Raw genomic sequence first — 18,240 nt, forward strand, 5'->3', positions numbered from 1 at the left:
GGCATGAACTGACAGTAAAGCCAGGAGAGGCTCACATTGAAAGCCTTGAATTGTTCCTAATCCCTGCTCCCTTGGGATTTATTTGCAGTGGTTTTGTTAATTCCTGTTCTCCCTGCTGATCCCTTCCACTGAGCGGACGAATGTCATTTTTTTCATGTAGTTCTTATGAAAATATCCACCATTGAGACTGCGTTTTTGTCCCTCCTCCTTAGTGTTGGGTTGGCGACGGCAGAACACTCTGCATAGCATTTAGCTTAAACATGCATGTCTTTGAACTCGATTAATTATGGCGCATCCCACACATGCACAGGGCAACAAGCGCACGCTGGAGTTAAACACTAGCAAGGCACGGAAACATAGTTCCACCTGGACAGAGTGTGTGTGGTACGACCATCGACTGTATCTGAGAACTGGAGAGTGTGAGGCCAACTATAGAAAGTGACTTCCTTCCAACTCCAACCACATGAAGTCAAGTCAGTCTCCAACGAAGTCAATGCATCCATGGCAGCACCTCTGCGTGTTTTCCAACATACCCCGCTCTGGCATGATATGATTGGCTGGACACATCCGAACCAGGCCATCAATCGTGTTTAAGACTTGGAAATCATGCAAAAACACCGGCCCTCGAGGCCTGGAGTTGCACGTCTCTGATATAGGGTATGTGTACGCTTTTTGGCAAAGACAAAACGAGCTCAAGAAAGGTTGGATTCATGATCTAATTCTTAGTTTTTGAGGAAAAACAAAAGACAAATGGTAAATCTTGCTAGCAAATCAGTTAAAAACCCAAGCCCAAGGATCTTGGTAGGATTGAAGACATAAGTAGATGTGGGTCACTGTCTTATTTTTTTAAACATGTCATGTTAGATAAAATGCTGTACAACTAAGGAGCCCCAAAACCTCTTAATCATGCCCTTCATTTGTTGAAAATGTGAAGTATAAACAGTGACTAAGCCCTGAAAAATCCCTATAACTGAAATAGCCAAACCGTCATCATAAACATCTGCCACGCCGGGTTCCTTCTGTCCTCAGAGGGAACTCCACAACTTTTAGGACCTCCCACTTTTTCAGGAAGGTCACACTCCAGAACCCGTCCTTCACAGTCCCACCGTGCGATCTCTGAACCCCTCCTCCCCGTCTCACAGCCATTCAGCAACAGTGAAGTAGATCCTCTCTCTCCTATAGTTGCGTTGTGACAGAGTCCTCTATGACCTCGCAGCTGTCCTCCATGACATCATCACAGGGTCCCACCCACCCACCCAACATCATCCGCATGCCCCCTCTTCCATCCCCGTGGTCGTCCAGCGCCCCTTCCCCGCCTCCACCCAGGAAAACGTCCTCGCTGGAGTCCAGGAGGCGCGAGCTGGACTCAGACATGTTGGAAGCACAGTGCAGGGATTGGCAGGGGCACGGGGGTGGGAGGGGCAGGGTCAGCAGCGAGTCTCGCCCATTCGTTCTCCGAGGCGAGAACGATGGGTTGTCGACCGAGCGGCCCACCTCGTTCAGGTGCGTGTCACTTCTCGTCACATCGGTGAGTCCAAAGTCGGAGTGGCTGTGGCTCCCTAAGGGGCAGAGCAACCCGTCAGAAATGGTGTAGGAGGGCGGGGACTGTAGGGGGAGTGGCGTGGGTGGGGCTCTGCGCTTGGACCGAGAGAACAAGTAGGAGAGGTGTTTGAAAGAGTCTGTCTTTGAGCTCGGAGCCGAGAGGCGCTGGAGCCGGCTCCTCGTGCGAGCCAGTGATGACGTGAGCGAAGAGGAGACTGATGAAGATGGCGAAGGGAGGACAGAGGTGGAAGACGGAGGGAGGACAGTCGTCTTCAGCCCGTTACTCTTTGGTTTACCCTCCTCTTCCTCCTCCTCCTCCCCCCAGCCACTGCCCTCCTCCAGCTCCGCCTTATCCTTTCTTTCAGTCTTTGTCATTCCCGATATGGAGCGCACCAGCGCCGACACGCCAAGCGTGGACTTTCTGTTGTCCGCCACTGGGTTGGTGAAGGTGACGCTCTTTGACTTCTGGATGCCCACACTCCCTCCTCCTCCTCCTTCGCCGCCATCACCCAATTCACTGTCATCTTCCGATGCCATGGCGCCATCGTCTTTTGTCGTCTCGCTGGAGGAGGAGTAGTTCCTTCTGGGAGGACGCCGGTTGCCCAGGAGATCCAGAACTTCGTAGCGAAAACTAGAGATGTCTTGTTTTAATTCCTGCAGTAAGACAAAGGAAAACTGTTAATACTTCAGCAAGTATGGGTTCTTCTTTTCCAGAGTTGTGAATTTTATTCTTTGAAGACACGAATAAAGCCAAAGTTTGTCGTAAATATCAATGAAGTCACAGAGTTGGTGAAGAAGACGGTGAGGGAAGGGAATCATCAGAGGGAAAAATGACACACCAGGCATGTGATACGAGTTCAATAAAGTGCCTTTAGTTCACATTTAGCAACATCAAATATGCACTTTCCTTGGTGTGCTTACCGTCTGAGCAAAGTGCGTATTTGATTTGATTTTGGTCTGTAGTTAATTTGTTATCAACGTTACAGTTCGCTGGGTCATTAAAAACAATAATATGAAATAATCTTGTGGATAAAATCCCAATCACAATCACAACTTTGACATATGTGTCCTAAAATATTCGATTTTTCTCAAAACCTGCCAAGCAGTGTGTAAAAATGCAACTGCTGCCTCCCAACTACAAATGCCATCACACGGCAACCTGCCGATTTTGCTGAAAAATGTGCATTTAGGTAGCAGCGTGGTGGCCTTTGTGGTCTAAGTAGGGGGTCACAAATCAGTCATCTAATAGCAAAGCCTCCATGAGGCAGATCCACTACTTCTTCAAATACTTACTCCCATCCAAATCTCTTGTGACTCAAACACGACCTGTGTTGTATTTTGGTAAAAACCGTCAGTGAGTAAAGATGCAGAACTCTGATTCTGTGAGTATTTCAGATCCAACATTCACACATGCTTTCTATTCTCACAGGACAAGAATGCATCCACACACACCTGATGTCATTTAACTGTGCACCTTCTGCATCTTACCCACTCACAACACACATGCTCACAGGTAAACACACTCCAGGAGTGATCAAGGGATCTGGCTCCAAGTACAACTGATGTTGTTTTTGCTCTGAAAAGCCCAGAGGATGTCTCCACTTCAAAGCTGCTGCTGGGCTCCAAGGGCATCATGGGAAACCAACTCAGAAGCAGAGCGGCTGAAAATTACTTTATGTGCAGAAAACTTGGAAAAAGCCAAGCAGCTCTCCTGACATATTATTGACGGCCGGTATTGATCAGAGCTGTAGAGTTGGGGCAGGAGCAGCTTTTTTAGCGTGGGCGGCTGGTTGTTATCAGGACTTTAATAGATCATTAACATGACAAAAATGTGCAGCATCAGAAAAAACATAAAGTGCCACACTAAGGGCTTCAGACAAGTTTTTGATGTTGACCGTGACTTTTTAGGGAACCGAGTAGCTTATTTTCATGGTACCTTGAAGTTTTCTTCCGTCAGCCCTTCGTCCGTCTTGGCGCTGCGAATCATGGCAGCCACATACCTCTTCACCAGATTCCGGATCACTTCCTGTCGAGGATAAGAACACCACTGTCATTCTTTCATCTGTTGGAGTTGTTTTTTTATTGTATGACTTAAGACAACATGCATGAAGGATGTACAAACCATGCAAATACATTTCCCTTCACACTTTATCGGTTCTGAAGTAAACTGATCTGTAGACCAGATCTGTAGACCACCTAATAGATGTTCGTTCTTGTCTGACCAATTTTCTGCTGTTTCTCCCACAGCTACATTTGGCATCTTTTTTGAACTTCAATAACTTGTTTTTGTTGCCCTAGAGACTCTTTGGGACAATTTAAATTACAAAAGATCTCACTTTGGGGTATGCCATCAACAATGTGTTGTAACTTCTACCTCTACACGCCATCAACATTGTGTTGTAACTTATACCTCTACACGCCATCAACATTGTGTTGTAACTTATGCCTCTACACGACATCAACAATGTGTTGTAACCTCAACCTCTACATGCCATCAACAATGTGTTGTAACCTCTACCTCTACACGCCATCAACAATGTGTTGTAACTTCTACCTCTACACGACATCAACAATGTGTTGTAACCTCTACCTCTACACGCCATCAACAATGTGTTGTAACCTCTACCTCTACATGCCATCAACAATGTGTTGTAACCTCTACCTCTACACGCCATCAACAATGTGTTGTAACTTCTACCTCTACACGCCATCAACATTGTGTTGTAACTTATACCTCTACACGCCATCAACATTGTGTTGTAACTTATACCTCTACACGACATCAACAATGTGTTGTAACCTCTACCTCTACACGCCATCAACAATGTGTTGTAACCTCTACCTCCACATGCCATCAACAATGTGTTGTAACCTCTACCTCTACACGCCATCAACAATGTGTTGTAACTTCTACCTCTACACGACATCAACAATGTGTTGTAACCTCTACCTCTACACGCCATCAACAATGTGTTGTAACCTCTACCTCTACACGCCATCAACAATGTGTTGTAACCTCTACCTCTACACGACATCAACAATGTGTTGTAACCTCTACCTCTACACGCCATCAACAATGTGTTGTAACCTCTACCTCTACATGCCATCAACAATGTGTTGTAACCTCTACCTCTACACGACATCAACAATGTGTTGTAACCTCTACCTCTACACGCCATCAACAATGTGTTGTAACCTCTACCTCTACACGCCATCAACAATGTGTTGTAACCTCTACCTCTACACGCCATCAACAATGTGTTGTAACTTCTACCTCTACACGCCATCAACAATGTGTTGTAACCTCTACCTCTACACGCCATCAACAATGTGTTGTAACTTCTACCTCTACACGCCATCAACAATGTGTTGTAACCTCTACCTCTACACGACATCAACAATGTGTTGTAACCTCTACCTCTACACGCCATCAACAATGTGTTGTAACTTCTACCACTACACGCCATCAACAATGTGTTGTAACTTCTCCCTCTACACGCCATCAACAATGTGTTGTAACTTCTAACTCTACACGTCATCAACAATGTGTTGTAACCTCCAACTCTACAGGCCATCAACAATGTGTTGTAACCTCTACCTCTACACTCCATCAACAATGTGTTTTAACTTCTACCTCTACACTCCATCAACAATGTGTTTTAACTTCTACCTCTACACTCCATCAACAATGTGTTGTAACTCCTACCTCTACACTCCATCAACAATGTGTTTTAACTTCTACCTCTACACTCCATCAACAATGTGTTGTAACTTCTACTTCTACACGCCATCAACAATGTGTTGTAACCTCTACCTCTACACGACATCAACAATGTGTTGTAACCTCTAACTCTACACGTCATCGACAATGTGTTGCAACCTCTACCTCTACACGCCATCAACAATGTGTTGTAACCTCCAACTCTACAGGCCATCAACAATGTGTTGTAACCTCTACCTCTACACTCCATCAACAATGTGTTTTAACTTCTACCTCTACACTCCATCAACAATGTGTTTTAACTTCTACCTCTACACTCCATCAACAATGTGTTGTAACTTCTACTTCTACACGCCATCAACAATGTGTTGTAACCTCTACCTCTACACGCCATCAACAATGTGTTGTAACCTCTACCTCTACATGCCATCAACAATGTGTTGTAACCTCTACCTCTACACGCCATCAACAATGTGTTGTAACTTCTACCTCTACACGCCATCAACATTGTGTTGTAACTTATACCTCTACACGGCATCAACATTGTGTTGTAACTTATACCTCTACACGACATCAACAATGTGTTGTAACCCCTACCTCTAGATGCCATCAACAATGTGTTGTAACCTCTACCTCTACACGCCATCAACAATGTGTTGTAACCTCTACCTCTACACGACATCAACAATGTGTTGTAACCCTCTACCTCTACACGCCATCAACAATGTGTTGTAACCTCTACCTCTACACGCCATCAACAATGTGTTGTAACCTCTACCTCTACACGACATCAACAATGTGTTGTAACCTCTACCTCTACACGCCATCAACAATGTGTTGTAACCTCTACCTCTACATGCCATCAACAATGTGTTGTAACCTCTACCTCTACACGACATCAACAATGTGTTGTAACCTCTACCTCTACAGGCCATCAACAATGTCTTGTAACCTCTACCTCTACACGCCATCAACAATGTGTTGTAACCTCTACCTCTACACGCCATCAACAATGTGTTGTAACTTCTACCTCTACACGCCATCAACAATGTGTTGTAACCTCTACCTCTACACGCCATCAACAATGTGTTGTAACCTCTACCTCTACACGCCATCAACAATGTGTTGTAACCTCTACCTCTACACGCCATCAACAATGTGTTGTAACCTCTACCTCTACACGCCATCAACAATGTGTTGCAACCTCTACCTCTACACGCCATCAACAATGTGTTGTAACTTCTACCTCTACACGCCATCAACAATGTGTTGTAACCTCTACCTCTACACGCCATCAACAATGTGTTGTAACCTCTACCTCTACACGCCATCAACAATGTGTTGTAACCTCTACCTCTACACGCCATCAACAATGTGTTGTAACTTCTACCACTACACGCCATCAACAATGTGTTGTAACTTCTACCTCTACACGCCATCAACAATGTGTTGTAACCTCTACCTCTACACGCCATCAACAATGTGTTGTAACTTCTACCACTACACGACATCAACAATGTGTTGTAACTTCTCCCTCTACACGCCATCAACAATGTGTTGCAACCTCTAACTCTACACGTCATCGACAATGTGTTGCAACCTCTACCTCTACACGCCATCAACAATGTGTTGTAACCTCCAACTCTACAGGCCATCAACAATGTGTTGTAACCTCTACCTCTACACTCCATCAACAATGTGTTTTAACTTCTACCTCTACACTCCATCAACAATGTGTTTTAACCCTTACCTCTACACTCCATCAACAATGTGTTGTAACTTCTACTTCTACACGCCATCAACAATGTGTTGTAACCTCTACCTCTACACGCCATCAACAATGTGTTGTAACCTCTACCTCTACACGCCATCAACAATGTGTTGTAACTTGTACCTCTACACGCCATCAACAATGTGTTGTAACTTCTACCTCTACACGCCATCAACAATGTGTTGTAACCTCTACCTCTACACGCCATCAACAATGTGTTGTAACCTCTACCTCTACACGCCATCAACAATGTGTTGTAACCTCTACCTCTACACGCCATCAACAATGTGTTGTAACTTCTACCACTACACGCCATCAACAATGTGTTGTAACTTCTACCTCTACACGCCATCAACAATGTGTTGTAACCTCTACCTCTACACGCCATCAACAATGTGTTGTAACTTCTACCACTACACGACATCAACAATGTGTTGTAACTTCTCCCTCTACACGCCATCAACGATGTGTTGCAACCTCTAACTCTACACGTAATCGACAATGTGTTGCAACCTCTACCTCTACACGCCATCAACAATGTGTTGTAACCTCCAACTCTACAGGCCATCAACAATGTGTTGTAACCTCTACCTCTACACTCCATCAACAATGTGTTTTAACTTCTACCTCTACACTCCATCAACAATGTGTTTTAACTTCTACCTCTACACTCCATCAACAATGTGTTGTAACTTCTACTTCTACACGCCATCAACAATGTGTTGTAACCTCTACCTCTACACTCCATCAACAATGTGTTGTAACCTCTACTTCTACACTCCATCAACAATGTGTTGTAACCTCTACCCCTACACTCCATCAACAATGTGTTGTAACCTCTACCTCTACACTCCATCAACAATGTGTTGCAACCTCTACCTCTACACGCCATCAACAATGTGTTGTAACTTCTACCACTACACGACATCAACAATGTGTTGTAACTTCTCCCTCTACACGCCATCAACAATGTGTTGCAACCTCTAACTCTACACGTCATCGACAATGTGTTGCAACCTCTACCTCTACACGCCATCAACAATGTGTTGTAACCTCCAACTCTACAGGCCATCAACAATGTGTTGTAACCTCTACCTCTACACTCCATCAACAATGTGTTTTAACTTCTACCTCTACACTCCATCAACAATGTGTTTTAACCCTTACCTCTACACTCCATCAACAATGTGTTGTAACTTCTACTTCTACACGCCATCAACAATGTGTTGTAACCTCTACCTCTACACGCCATCAACAATGTGTTGTAACCTCTACCTCTACACGCCATCAACAATGTGTTGTAACTTGTACCTCTACACGCCATCAACAATGTGTTGTAACTTCTACCTCTACACGCCATCAACAATGTGTTGTAACCTCTACCTCTACACGCCATCAACAATGTGTTGTAACCTCTACCTCTACACGCCATCAACAATGTGTTGTAACCTCTACCTCTACACGCCATCAACAATGTGTTGTAACTTCTACCACTACACGCCATCAACAATGTGTTGTAACTTCTACCTCTACACGCCATCAACAATGTGTTGTAACCTCTACCTCTACACGCCATCAACAATGTGTTGTAACTTCTACCACTACACGACATCAACAATGTGTTGTAACTTCTCCCTCTACACGCCATCAACGATGTGTTGCAACCTCTAACTCTACACGTAATCGACAATGTGTTGCAACCTCTACCTCTACACGCCATCAACAATGTGTTGTAACCTCCAACTCTACAGGCCATCAACAATGTGTTGTAACCTCTACCTCTACACTCCATCAACAATGTGTTTTAACTTCTACCTCTACACTCCATCAACAATGTGTTTTAACTTCTACCTCTACACTCCATCAACAATGTGTTGTAACTTCTACTTCTACACGCCATCAACAATGTGTTGTAACCTCTACCTCTACACTCCATCAACAATGTGTTGTAACCTCTACTTCTACACTCCATCAACAATGTGTTGTAACCTCTACTTCTACACTCCATCGACAATGTGTTGTAACTTCTACCTCTACACGCCATCGACAATGTGTTGTAACTTCTACCTCTACACTCCATCAACAATGTGTTGTAACTTCTACCTCTACACTCCATCAACAATGTGTTGTAACTTCTACCTCTACACGCCATCGACAATGTGTTGTGACCTTTACCTCTACATGCCATCAAAAATGTGTTGTAACTTCTACTTCTACACACCATCAACAATGTGTTGTAACCTCTACCTCTACATGCCATCAACAATGTGTTGTGACCTCTACCTTTACATGCCTCTACATTCAAGTTTGTAACTCTCTGCCTTCCCACTTACAGAAATTATGAACGTATTTAGCCAAAAAGCAGAATTAATCCCTTAATGACGCATTCCTCACTGACAACCATTTGCTATAAAACACCAAATAATGAGCCCTCAAGAAAATGTTACCTAACCCTTTAAAAGGGGCATAGATGGGTCTTTTATGTAACATCTTCACATGGAGTGCCTAAAGTAGCAGGAAATGTGCTTCTCTTTATGAAGTGAATATGAAGGAACTACAGACCCTAGAGCTGCAGCTGATTATAAGCAGATGCTTTCAGGCTTTTCTATTTAGCTGGAAAATAGCAGTTTTTCAAAAAGCTTAAGTTTTAGTTCTGGTCGTCAATTCTGCAACATTACAAACAACTTTCTATCCATTTATTTCCTCATTCATTTGTTACATAACTGAGCTTATTGAAACCATGACTGAAAAGGCTGCAGTAAGTGGGACTCAGGTGAATAGAAATGCGCACTTGGCTGAGTAATGAAGTAATTCAGGTTATTAAACGTCTTTGTTACTGTAGAGAAGCATTGGTGAACTGCCTGGTGCTCTGCTGCAGCTCAGCTGGCTGTTCAGTTTTTCATCTGCTAGGAGTTTATTTCATGCAGTCTGAGCAAGAGATGAGCATGAGATTCATCAAGTGAGCAATCATTCATTTTCAGGGGAGAAACCAGGTACTTGGACCAAACATATAGGGAATTCTGAAAGGACCATCATGGATTTTTCAGTTGTAGGTTCTGTATGGACATTACGTCTGGTCTGAGGGTTAACCCTTTAATATAGAAGCTGTCGCCAGCGATAGCAAATAACACACACTTTGAACTACTGTAGATCTTCAATTTTTTATGCAAATTCCGAAGGATTCTGAAGCTGATTAGATTCTAATCTTCAGAATCAGCTAGTTTACAAAATACCTCAATACTTCGTAGTGTTGCAGATCAGCGTAAAGCTGGATTTCTCCACTTCAGTTGGAATTACGTTAATCACGTAAACGGTTAAAGAGTTACGGTATTTTAAAGAACACTGAAGCTAAAGCTCTGGTGTTTGGATGAAGCTTATCTGCTGGACTATTTAAACGTGTAGTTGTAGAGTTAGATAAGTTCATTCTTCTCTAAGAGTTCTGGTACATCGCCTGTCGGTCCTAGGGGAAAATCCCTCCTTTATGTGGACACGCCTTGGGGTTCTTCCTTTTTTCCGGAATCCGTTTAAAAAAAAAGATTTTTTCCTTACTGAAAGGAGGGTCTAAGGGCAGGGATGCCCAGTTTAATTTAGTCTATTTAGTTTAGTTTAGACATTATCGATTACATTCTATGACTTTATGTTCTTTATGATTTCAAGTTTTTTTTACACAATTACCGTTATGAAGCCCATTCAAATGATGTAATATTGGGCTATATATTTAAAATTGAATTGAACTGATTTGAAAGAGGTCAAATCCAAATTGGCCGCCTTTCAGAGTTTGACAGTTGCACTCTTCCCACCAATTCAAAAAGACTTGGTATGTTTCTCTTGGACGTTCCAAACCCATCCATCCATCCATCCATCCATCCATCCATCCATCCATCCATCCATCCATCCATCCATCCATCCATCCATCCATCCATCCATCCATCCATCCATTCATCCATCCATCCATCCATTTACTTTCTTCCACTCATCTGGGGACAACAGTCTAAGCAACAATGCTCAGACTTCCTTCCCCCCAGTTGCTTCAGCTCCTCTGGGGGGACACAAGGCATTCCCAGACCAGCTGAGAGACATAGTCTCTCCAGCATGTCCTGGGTCTTCCCTGGAGTGGGAAGTGACTTAATGCCTTAGCCACCACAGCAGGCTCGTAAATGTGCCTGCTGCGCTGCTCAGAAGGACTTTCACCATTGGTGGACACCACCAGCTATTTACTAACTGCACCATATTTACACAATGAACTCTTTTGCAACTTTTTCAAATTAACTTGATGGCCCTTTTTTGCTTGAAAATATTATTGCTAGGCATAACTTTTCGCTGGGGTAATTTAACTCCGGGGAAAAAACAAGAATTGGGTGAAAATGAAACCACAATAATATATATATATATATATATATATATATATATATATATATATATATATATATATATATATATATATATATATATATATATATATATATATATATATATATATACACCCAGAGCATCTGTAAATGTGACTGTATTATCAAGAACTCATAAAATAAGACAGGTCACTTCAGTTGATTAACCGACCAAAGAAAGATTTCACGAGTATTTTGTGCTTAGTGGGTGGCAGCCTTAAACATGCATGCACTACTTCACTTCACACACACAAGAACACGCACACGAATACCCAGCATCCACCCACGACCAACGCCTGTGACTACCAAACAGCATGCCGTCACTCAGCACCTCTGCCAAAATGTGCCACATACTCTGTTATTGAGTCCCAACAACAATTCAGAAAACAAGGATGGAATTAAAGGAACCGTCCGCTTTTGCCAGAAAACAAAGTACTGGCAATGCTGAGTGGATAGTCACTGCCAGTTCTGAGGTGTTGAAGTATAAAAGCTCTGTCTCAGTTGATTTGTTGGACGATTTCCTGTAAGTAATCTAGCCCAATAACAAAAATATGACTCCAGTTGCCAAAATCAAATCAGTTTGGTCATTAAAAACCAACACATGAACTGACAACTTTAAAAGGCCGCTGATTTATGGACCCGTTAGTGCCTTGATCGACTATTGGGGATGTTGTTAAAAATGATGACCGACAGCCTTTTGCCTTCTGGCACATCGTCCCCTCTGGCTCCTATGAATCAGTATGCGGTCTGCCATCCTGACTGGCAGCTAAGCTCAGTGATTCATCATTACATGTTGATGCGACAGAAACTTCAGGTTTTTTAAAAAATTACAGTTAATCTTAAAAAGAAAAAGAATTGACGCATAAAAAATGATGGGCTACGTTAAAGAAAAATGGAATTCTTGAGTAAAAACTGTGCAACATCTAAAAAATAGTCATCCAAACAGTTTTAATTTTAGTGTTTTGTCCAGTATAAACAATGATGGAAAAAATATGTGCAGTAGTAACACTAAACTCCTCCAAACAGTTCGACCACACAAATTGCTAATAAAAAATAGTTTAGAAATATTTGAGGTACATTCTGACCTAAGTTTATGGGGGTTAGTCAAAAAAAATGATGTCATATGATAAATTTGTCACAATAAACTCTGGTAATATATGATTATTATGAGTTTTCCTACTATAAGTCCCCCATCAAAAAAGGGCCATTATTACTTGTGAAAAAAACAGATACAGAGCATGATTGTCTGCAAAAATGAGGACCTGCCAATATAAGAACCTGTTAAAAACACCAGACTGGGGTTTTTAACATGATTCACTATGCAGGTGTAGGCTGTAGTCTTATGACAACATCTTTAAGAATGCAGTACAGCAAATAGCTTCTAGCAGAAAATGAGCAGTATCATCTGCAAAGATGAGGACTTGCCAATTTTTCAAGAGGCTATTAGCTGTATAATCAACAATGTTCATACAATAAAGTTTGAATTTTTTTGTTGAGTGGTTTGCTATTGCTTTTTAAGTTGGGTTAAGGCAAGAGACGAGGGTCAATGGAATTATTCTATATAGGTTTGGGCTCTGTTTTTTATTTTTAAAGCAAAAACAGACATAGCATACAATAAGGATTAGTAATTCATGCAAAAAGGTGACTGTAAACTCAGATTAGAGGATTTAGTGAATCTTTAAAGATGGACTTGTTGAAACAAAAACTCGTTGTGGAAACAGGAGTTATAAATGTTAAACAGGCATGAAGGTGAGTGCAGGTTCTGACCTGGTAATGCTGATTCTGGATCAGGCTGTCAGCATGACGCTCCTGTGAAAAGCAGAAGAACACCGTTTTAACACAATGATCCAACATACATGACCACGTTCTATTTAATTTCCCAGAATTCTGTATGGCTTTGTTTCCACCCTTCTTTTTAGTTTTGTTTCACCTCTGCAGCAATTTTTCTTCCCAGGCAGGTTGATATTTCACACAGAGGTGACCCCAGAATTGAAAGCGTCCACATTGTGAAACAAAAGCAAAACAAACCGCTAACAAATGGCTTTCTTCTGGAAGAATGACACTTTTTTAACTCCACATATAATAAATCCAAAATACTGAGCCGCGTTAGTAATTAATCACCTCAGAACATGTAACATAACTTTGCAAAGCAAAGGAAATCTTTCAGGGTATAGAAGGCCTAATGCCTGATAACAAACATAGAATAAAGAAAATGTCAGAAATTAGAGTAATACTACACTTTGTCAATGGCACAATTTTTACAGTGGGGCAAAAACATGTTCAGTCAGCCACCAATTGTGTAAGTTCTTCCACTTAAACAGATTTGAGAGGCCTTAATTTTTCATTATAGATAAACCTCAAGCATATGAGAAAAAAATATCCAGAAAATCACATTGTCTGATTTTTAAATAGTTTTTTGGGCAAAGTATGGTGGGGAAAACAAGTATTTGGTCATCTAAAAACAAGCTTGATTTCTGGCTCTCACAGATGTGTAACTTCTTCTCTAGAGGATCCTCTGTCCTCCACTCTTTACCTGTATTAATGGCACCTGTTTGAACCGGGTCTCCGTATAAAGACACCTGTCCACAACCTCAAACAGTCACACTCCAAACAAGTGTTGATCTGCACCAGGCTGGGAAGACTGAATCTGCAACAGGTAAGCAACTTGGTGTGAAGAAATCAACTGTGGGAGCAAATATTAGGAAATGGAAGACATTCAAGACCACTGATGATCTCCCTCCATCTGGGGCTCCCCCCAAGATCTCACCCTGTGGGGTCAAAATGATCACAAGAACTGTGAGCAAAAAACCCAGAACCCCATGACTGACCTAGTGAATGACCTGCAGAGAGCTGGGACCAAAGTAACAAAGGCTACCATCAGAAGGACACGACACCACCAAGGACTCAAACCCTGCAGGGCCAGACGTGTCCCCCTGCTAAAGCCAGTACATGTGCAGACCCGTCTAAAGTTTACTGGAGAGCATTTGGATGATCCAGAAGAGGATTGGGAGAATGTCCTATGGTCAGATTAAACCAAAATATAACTTTTTAGTAAGCACTCTACTCATTGTGTTTGGAGGAGAAAGAATGCTGAGTCACATCCAAAAAACACCAGACCTACTGTAGAGCATGGGGGTGGAAACATCATGATTTGGGGCTGTTTTTTTTAGCAAAGGGACCAGGACAACTGATCTGTGGAAAGTAAAGAATGAATGGGGCCATGTATCGTTAGATTTTGAGTGATCTCCTTCCATCAGCAAGAACATTGAAGATGAACCGTCTTTTAGCATGACAACCATCCCAAACACTCTGCCCGGGTAACGAAGGAGTGGCTTGAAAAAAAAAAGCATTTCAAGGTCCTTAAGTGGCCTAGCCAGTCTCCAGATCTCAACCCCATAGAAAATCTTTGGAGGGAGTTGAAAGTCTGTGTTGCCCATCGACAGCCCCAAAACATCACTGCTCTAGAGGAGATCTGCATGGAGGAATGGGCCAAAATACCAGCAACAGTTTGTGAAAACCTGAAAAACTCACAGAAAATGTTTGACCGCTGTTATTGCCAACAAAGGATATATGACACAGTGTTGAGTTGAAGTTTTGTCATTAACCAAATACTTATTTTCTGTCATAATTCACACAAAAAATCACATTGAAAGACAATAAGGATCATCAATTATCTATGATTGTTTATGTAACAAAAGCAGCACAACAAACAGATTTTAAATCTTTGAGAGACTGAGCTCAAGAAAAAGCAGCTCATAGATATAGAAATCATGTCGCAGATGATGCAGACCTTCGCGTTTTCACAAGCCACCGCTCCAGAACATCTTAACACCACGTCAGGTCTGTGTGAAAACTGTTCTGCTTAGTGAGGCGCCCTCCTCTCCTGGTGTTCTTCACTCTCCTGGAAGCTGGGAGGGGACTTTTTTCACCAAAATGCAGCCTTTCCTCGCTACTGTGCCCGTCTTGACATTTCCAAACACTTAAAGCTTGTTGACTTTTTGCCTTACTCACATGAGCCTGAACAAGGGTCAACCCGTACGGTAGTATAGAATAAAATAGAATAGAATAACAGTCGTTTTAGAAAGATGTGCGCCAAAACCACTCGCCAAAAAGTAAACGTCTTAGTCTGAGCCGTCACTCTGATGACCTCTTGACCAATCACAGAGTAGGGAATAGAAACAGGAGAACTGTCACACTGGAACTACTGTTGTATTTTTATTAATTTTAATTGATATTTTCTTCATATTTTCATTATTTCTTTTGTCTTTACCGAAATTTAAAATGCTCTCTGGTCAGTCATTTTGTTTATAAAAAAACACAGGCATTGTTAGGTATTTTTAAGGATAATGTCGCACTCCAGTCAATCGTAAGGTGCGAGTGGTGGCTTCTTATTGGACGCACAAAGACGTCAAACTCACAGGGTGTAGATGCAACACCTAAGTGCCTGTGGGACCTCCACACAAACTACACATTGATTGTCTAATTTCCTCATTTCTAACAGTCAGGCTGCACACAAGGAGTGCACATTTATCATATTGGCAGCACTAATGTGCTCCCCGCGCAGTAGAGGCTGATATTTTGTCAGCATTGGGACGGTACAGGAAAAAATAGTTATGGGAGAAGATGGGAGCGGGAACCAACCAATAGGAAAGACGACAGAAAAGTACCGGTTTGATCATTTTTCACCCGCAGACAGCCGGTCTCCCCTGTAAGGCCAGTTGTGACTAAGACTTTGATATCTGTCATCATATTTATTTCATTTTGAACGTACTGATCAACATTTACTGGAGGTAAAGGTCATGGGACTGTGGTGTGGTGTGTTTCTGTGAGGCTCTTACTAACCAGTCTTGCCTGAGGACCCTGTGGTTGGCTTCATTTAATACGCCAGCCGGACTTTGGATGTACTTTGGCAGCTCGTTTTTCAAAACCAGGCAGTTGATAAGTGCCGGAAACCAAATAAACGTTCCATTCTTTAAATAACTCTCCTGTCTGCAGATGGTACCTGTTTGCAAATCGCATACGGAAATTGGTCCTAAATCTTGCCGTTTTCTGAAAAAAGTGTAATTCTTCTTTTTGGCCAAATCACCCGACATTTCAGAGCTTTTTCCTCAGCCGTTCTTTGTATTCAGCATGTGAATCGCAGAGGATCTGAATCTGTCTGACAAACATCCATCAGCCCAGAATTTACGCCTGCATCCAGTTTTTTTTCTTCGTATTTCCATTTCTTTTATTTTGAAGGTTTATCTCATGTTTTACTCTCATCATTCCTGTTTTGCTTATCTTCATGTGTTGGAATCCGTTTTACTTTAAATAACATTTATCAATGCTCAGTGGGAAATTACATTTTTAACGTTCTGAGTTGGTGGATGGAGAAACAGTCCGCAGGTGCGTCAGTCCTCGATTGAGCCCAAAAGAGTGGCTTCAGAGCAAAATTTGTAACATCCAGTCAAAATTTAAACCATCATTAACTTGAGTGAATAATTGTTTCAAAGGTTGATGAATTAGACAAAAAAAAGAAAAGAAAATGACTCACCAAGATACTGTATTTCTTTACTAATTCTACTTTATTAATGTAGCACCTCAAAGTGCTTTACAAAATAATATAAATGCTATCATAAAAAAAAAAAACATACATAAAAACCCAAAAATGCTAACCAATAAAATTAATAAAATCATATAATTAAAAATTACATAAAACTGACACTAAAATTATGTTTTTCTTAAAAAAAACTCTTGAGTGGATGAAGCCCCTTGGTAACTTTTTGAAAGGTTTAAAGTGAAACCGCGTCCATTTAAATGTTTCAATTTATAAAACGGCCTAGAATTCACATTTTCTCCTTCATTCCAGCTCTTATAAATAAATCAAATGCATCTAATTTAAATAGCACTATTCATACATGCTAACACAAAGTGCTGTGGACCAAAAACATAAATAAATAAAAATGACCTTCAAAATAAAAGACCTGTCCGCTCATCCCGTGGATGTAAGTCAGGGATCATTTTGTTCTGGGAAATAATTTTCATACGGTGGACCTGAAGTGCAAATCACTCAATGCTAAAAGATATGAAACCAAAAAGTAAAAAAAAAATTACAAATAATCAAATAGCAAATTCCAGAAATCATTATGAAATGTTTCAAACCAAAACACAATAAGATTCCAGAAAAGGTAGGGCAGAGGAAGACTGCAAACTAAAAAGCTTTTAGGATTAGTAGGAAGCAGATCCAGACAAACGCCATGATCCAATCAGCGATTTCCCATGATGCCTTCCTTCACCTGTTTTCAATGGATTCCTTTTTTAACATTTCATGTGTCTTGAAAGGTCTTTAGGGAAACCGGGAAAGGTAGGTTCCACCTTCCTGACGTCACTTTAGGAGCCTAAAGGGGACTGCGGGACACGCCTACACCTTCTGTCGACCTCCACGGGCGCGGATGACGCCTCCAGGTTACAAGTGTATGTGACTAACAGATCGCTGTCATTGACCTGTGAGCATCTGACTGAATGTGGAGCAACCACACAGTGTTCCAGCTGAGCCCTTCCGGTTCCCCTGAGACCAGGACATCTGTGAGCCAGCCTCCTGGAAACTTACAAGACTGACTCATTCCTACGAACGCTCAAACCCCCACGCAGACCTGCAGCCTTCCTCCCCTCATCTTCCTCTCAATCTCCTTGTGTTTCTCCTCAGAGCGATGGCTGCTTTGAACACGCGCCGCTCGCCTTCTGCTCGCGCGCGCGCAGACTCAAAAGAGTGCGTCTCCATCGGATCTCTGCAGCAGAGCTGCGAGGCTCTCTGAACCTCTGTGGGCAGCTCGGTTTAT

The 18,240-nt window shown here is 42.0% G+C and overlaps 1 protein-coding gene across 2 annotated transcripts in view; it reads right to left on the bottom strand.

Annotated features, from left to right (window-relative positions):
- Nucleotides 1-1,030: 1,030 nt before the first annotated feature.
- Nucleotides 1,031-18,240, bottom strand: part of trpc5a (transient receptor potential cation channel, subfamily C, member 5a) — a 163,626-nt gene continuing 146,416 nt past the window's right edge. For both annotated transcript variants that reach the window (XM_023948991.2, XM_078935759.1), the window contains exons 16-18: nt 13,190-13,231; nt 3,479-3,568; nt 1,031-2,196 (exon numbers count right to left, since the gene is read on the bottom strand). In XM_023948991.2, the coding sequence (XP_023804759.1) occupies nt 1,177-2,196; nt 3,479-3,568; nt 13,190-13,231 (1,152 nt within the window). In that variant the 3' untranslated portion in view covers nt 1,031-1,176. The remainder of the gene's footprint in view (nt 2,197-3,478; nt 3,569-13,189; nt 13,232-18,240) is intronic.

Source organism: Oryzias latipes, chromosome 18 (assembly GCF_053564925.1).
Source record: "Oryzias latipes strain Hd-rR chromosome 18, Olatipes_Hd-rR_3.1".
Lineage (NCBI taxonomy): Eukaryota > Metazoa > Chordata > Actinopteri > Beloniformes > Adrianichthyidae > Oryzias > Oryzias latipes.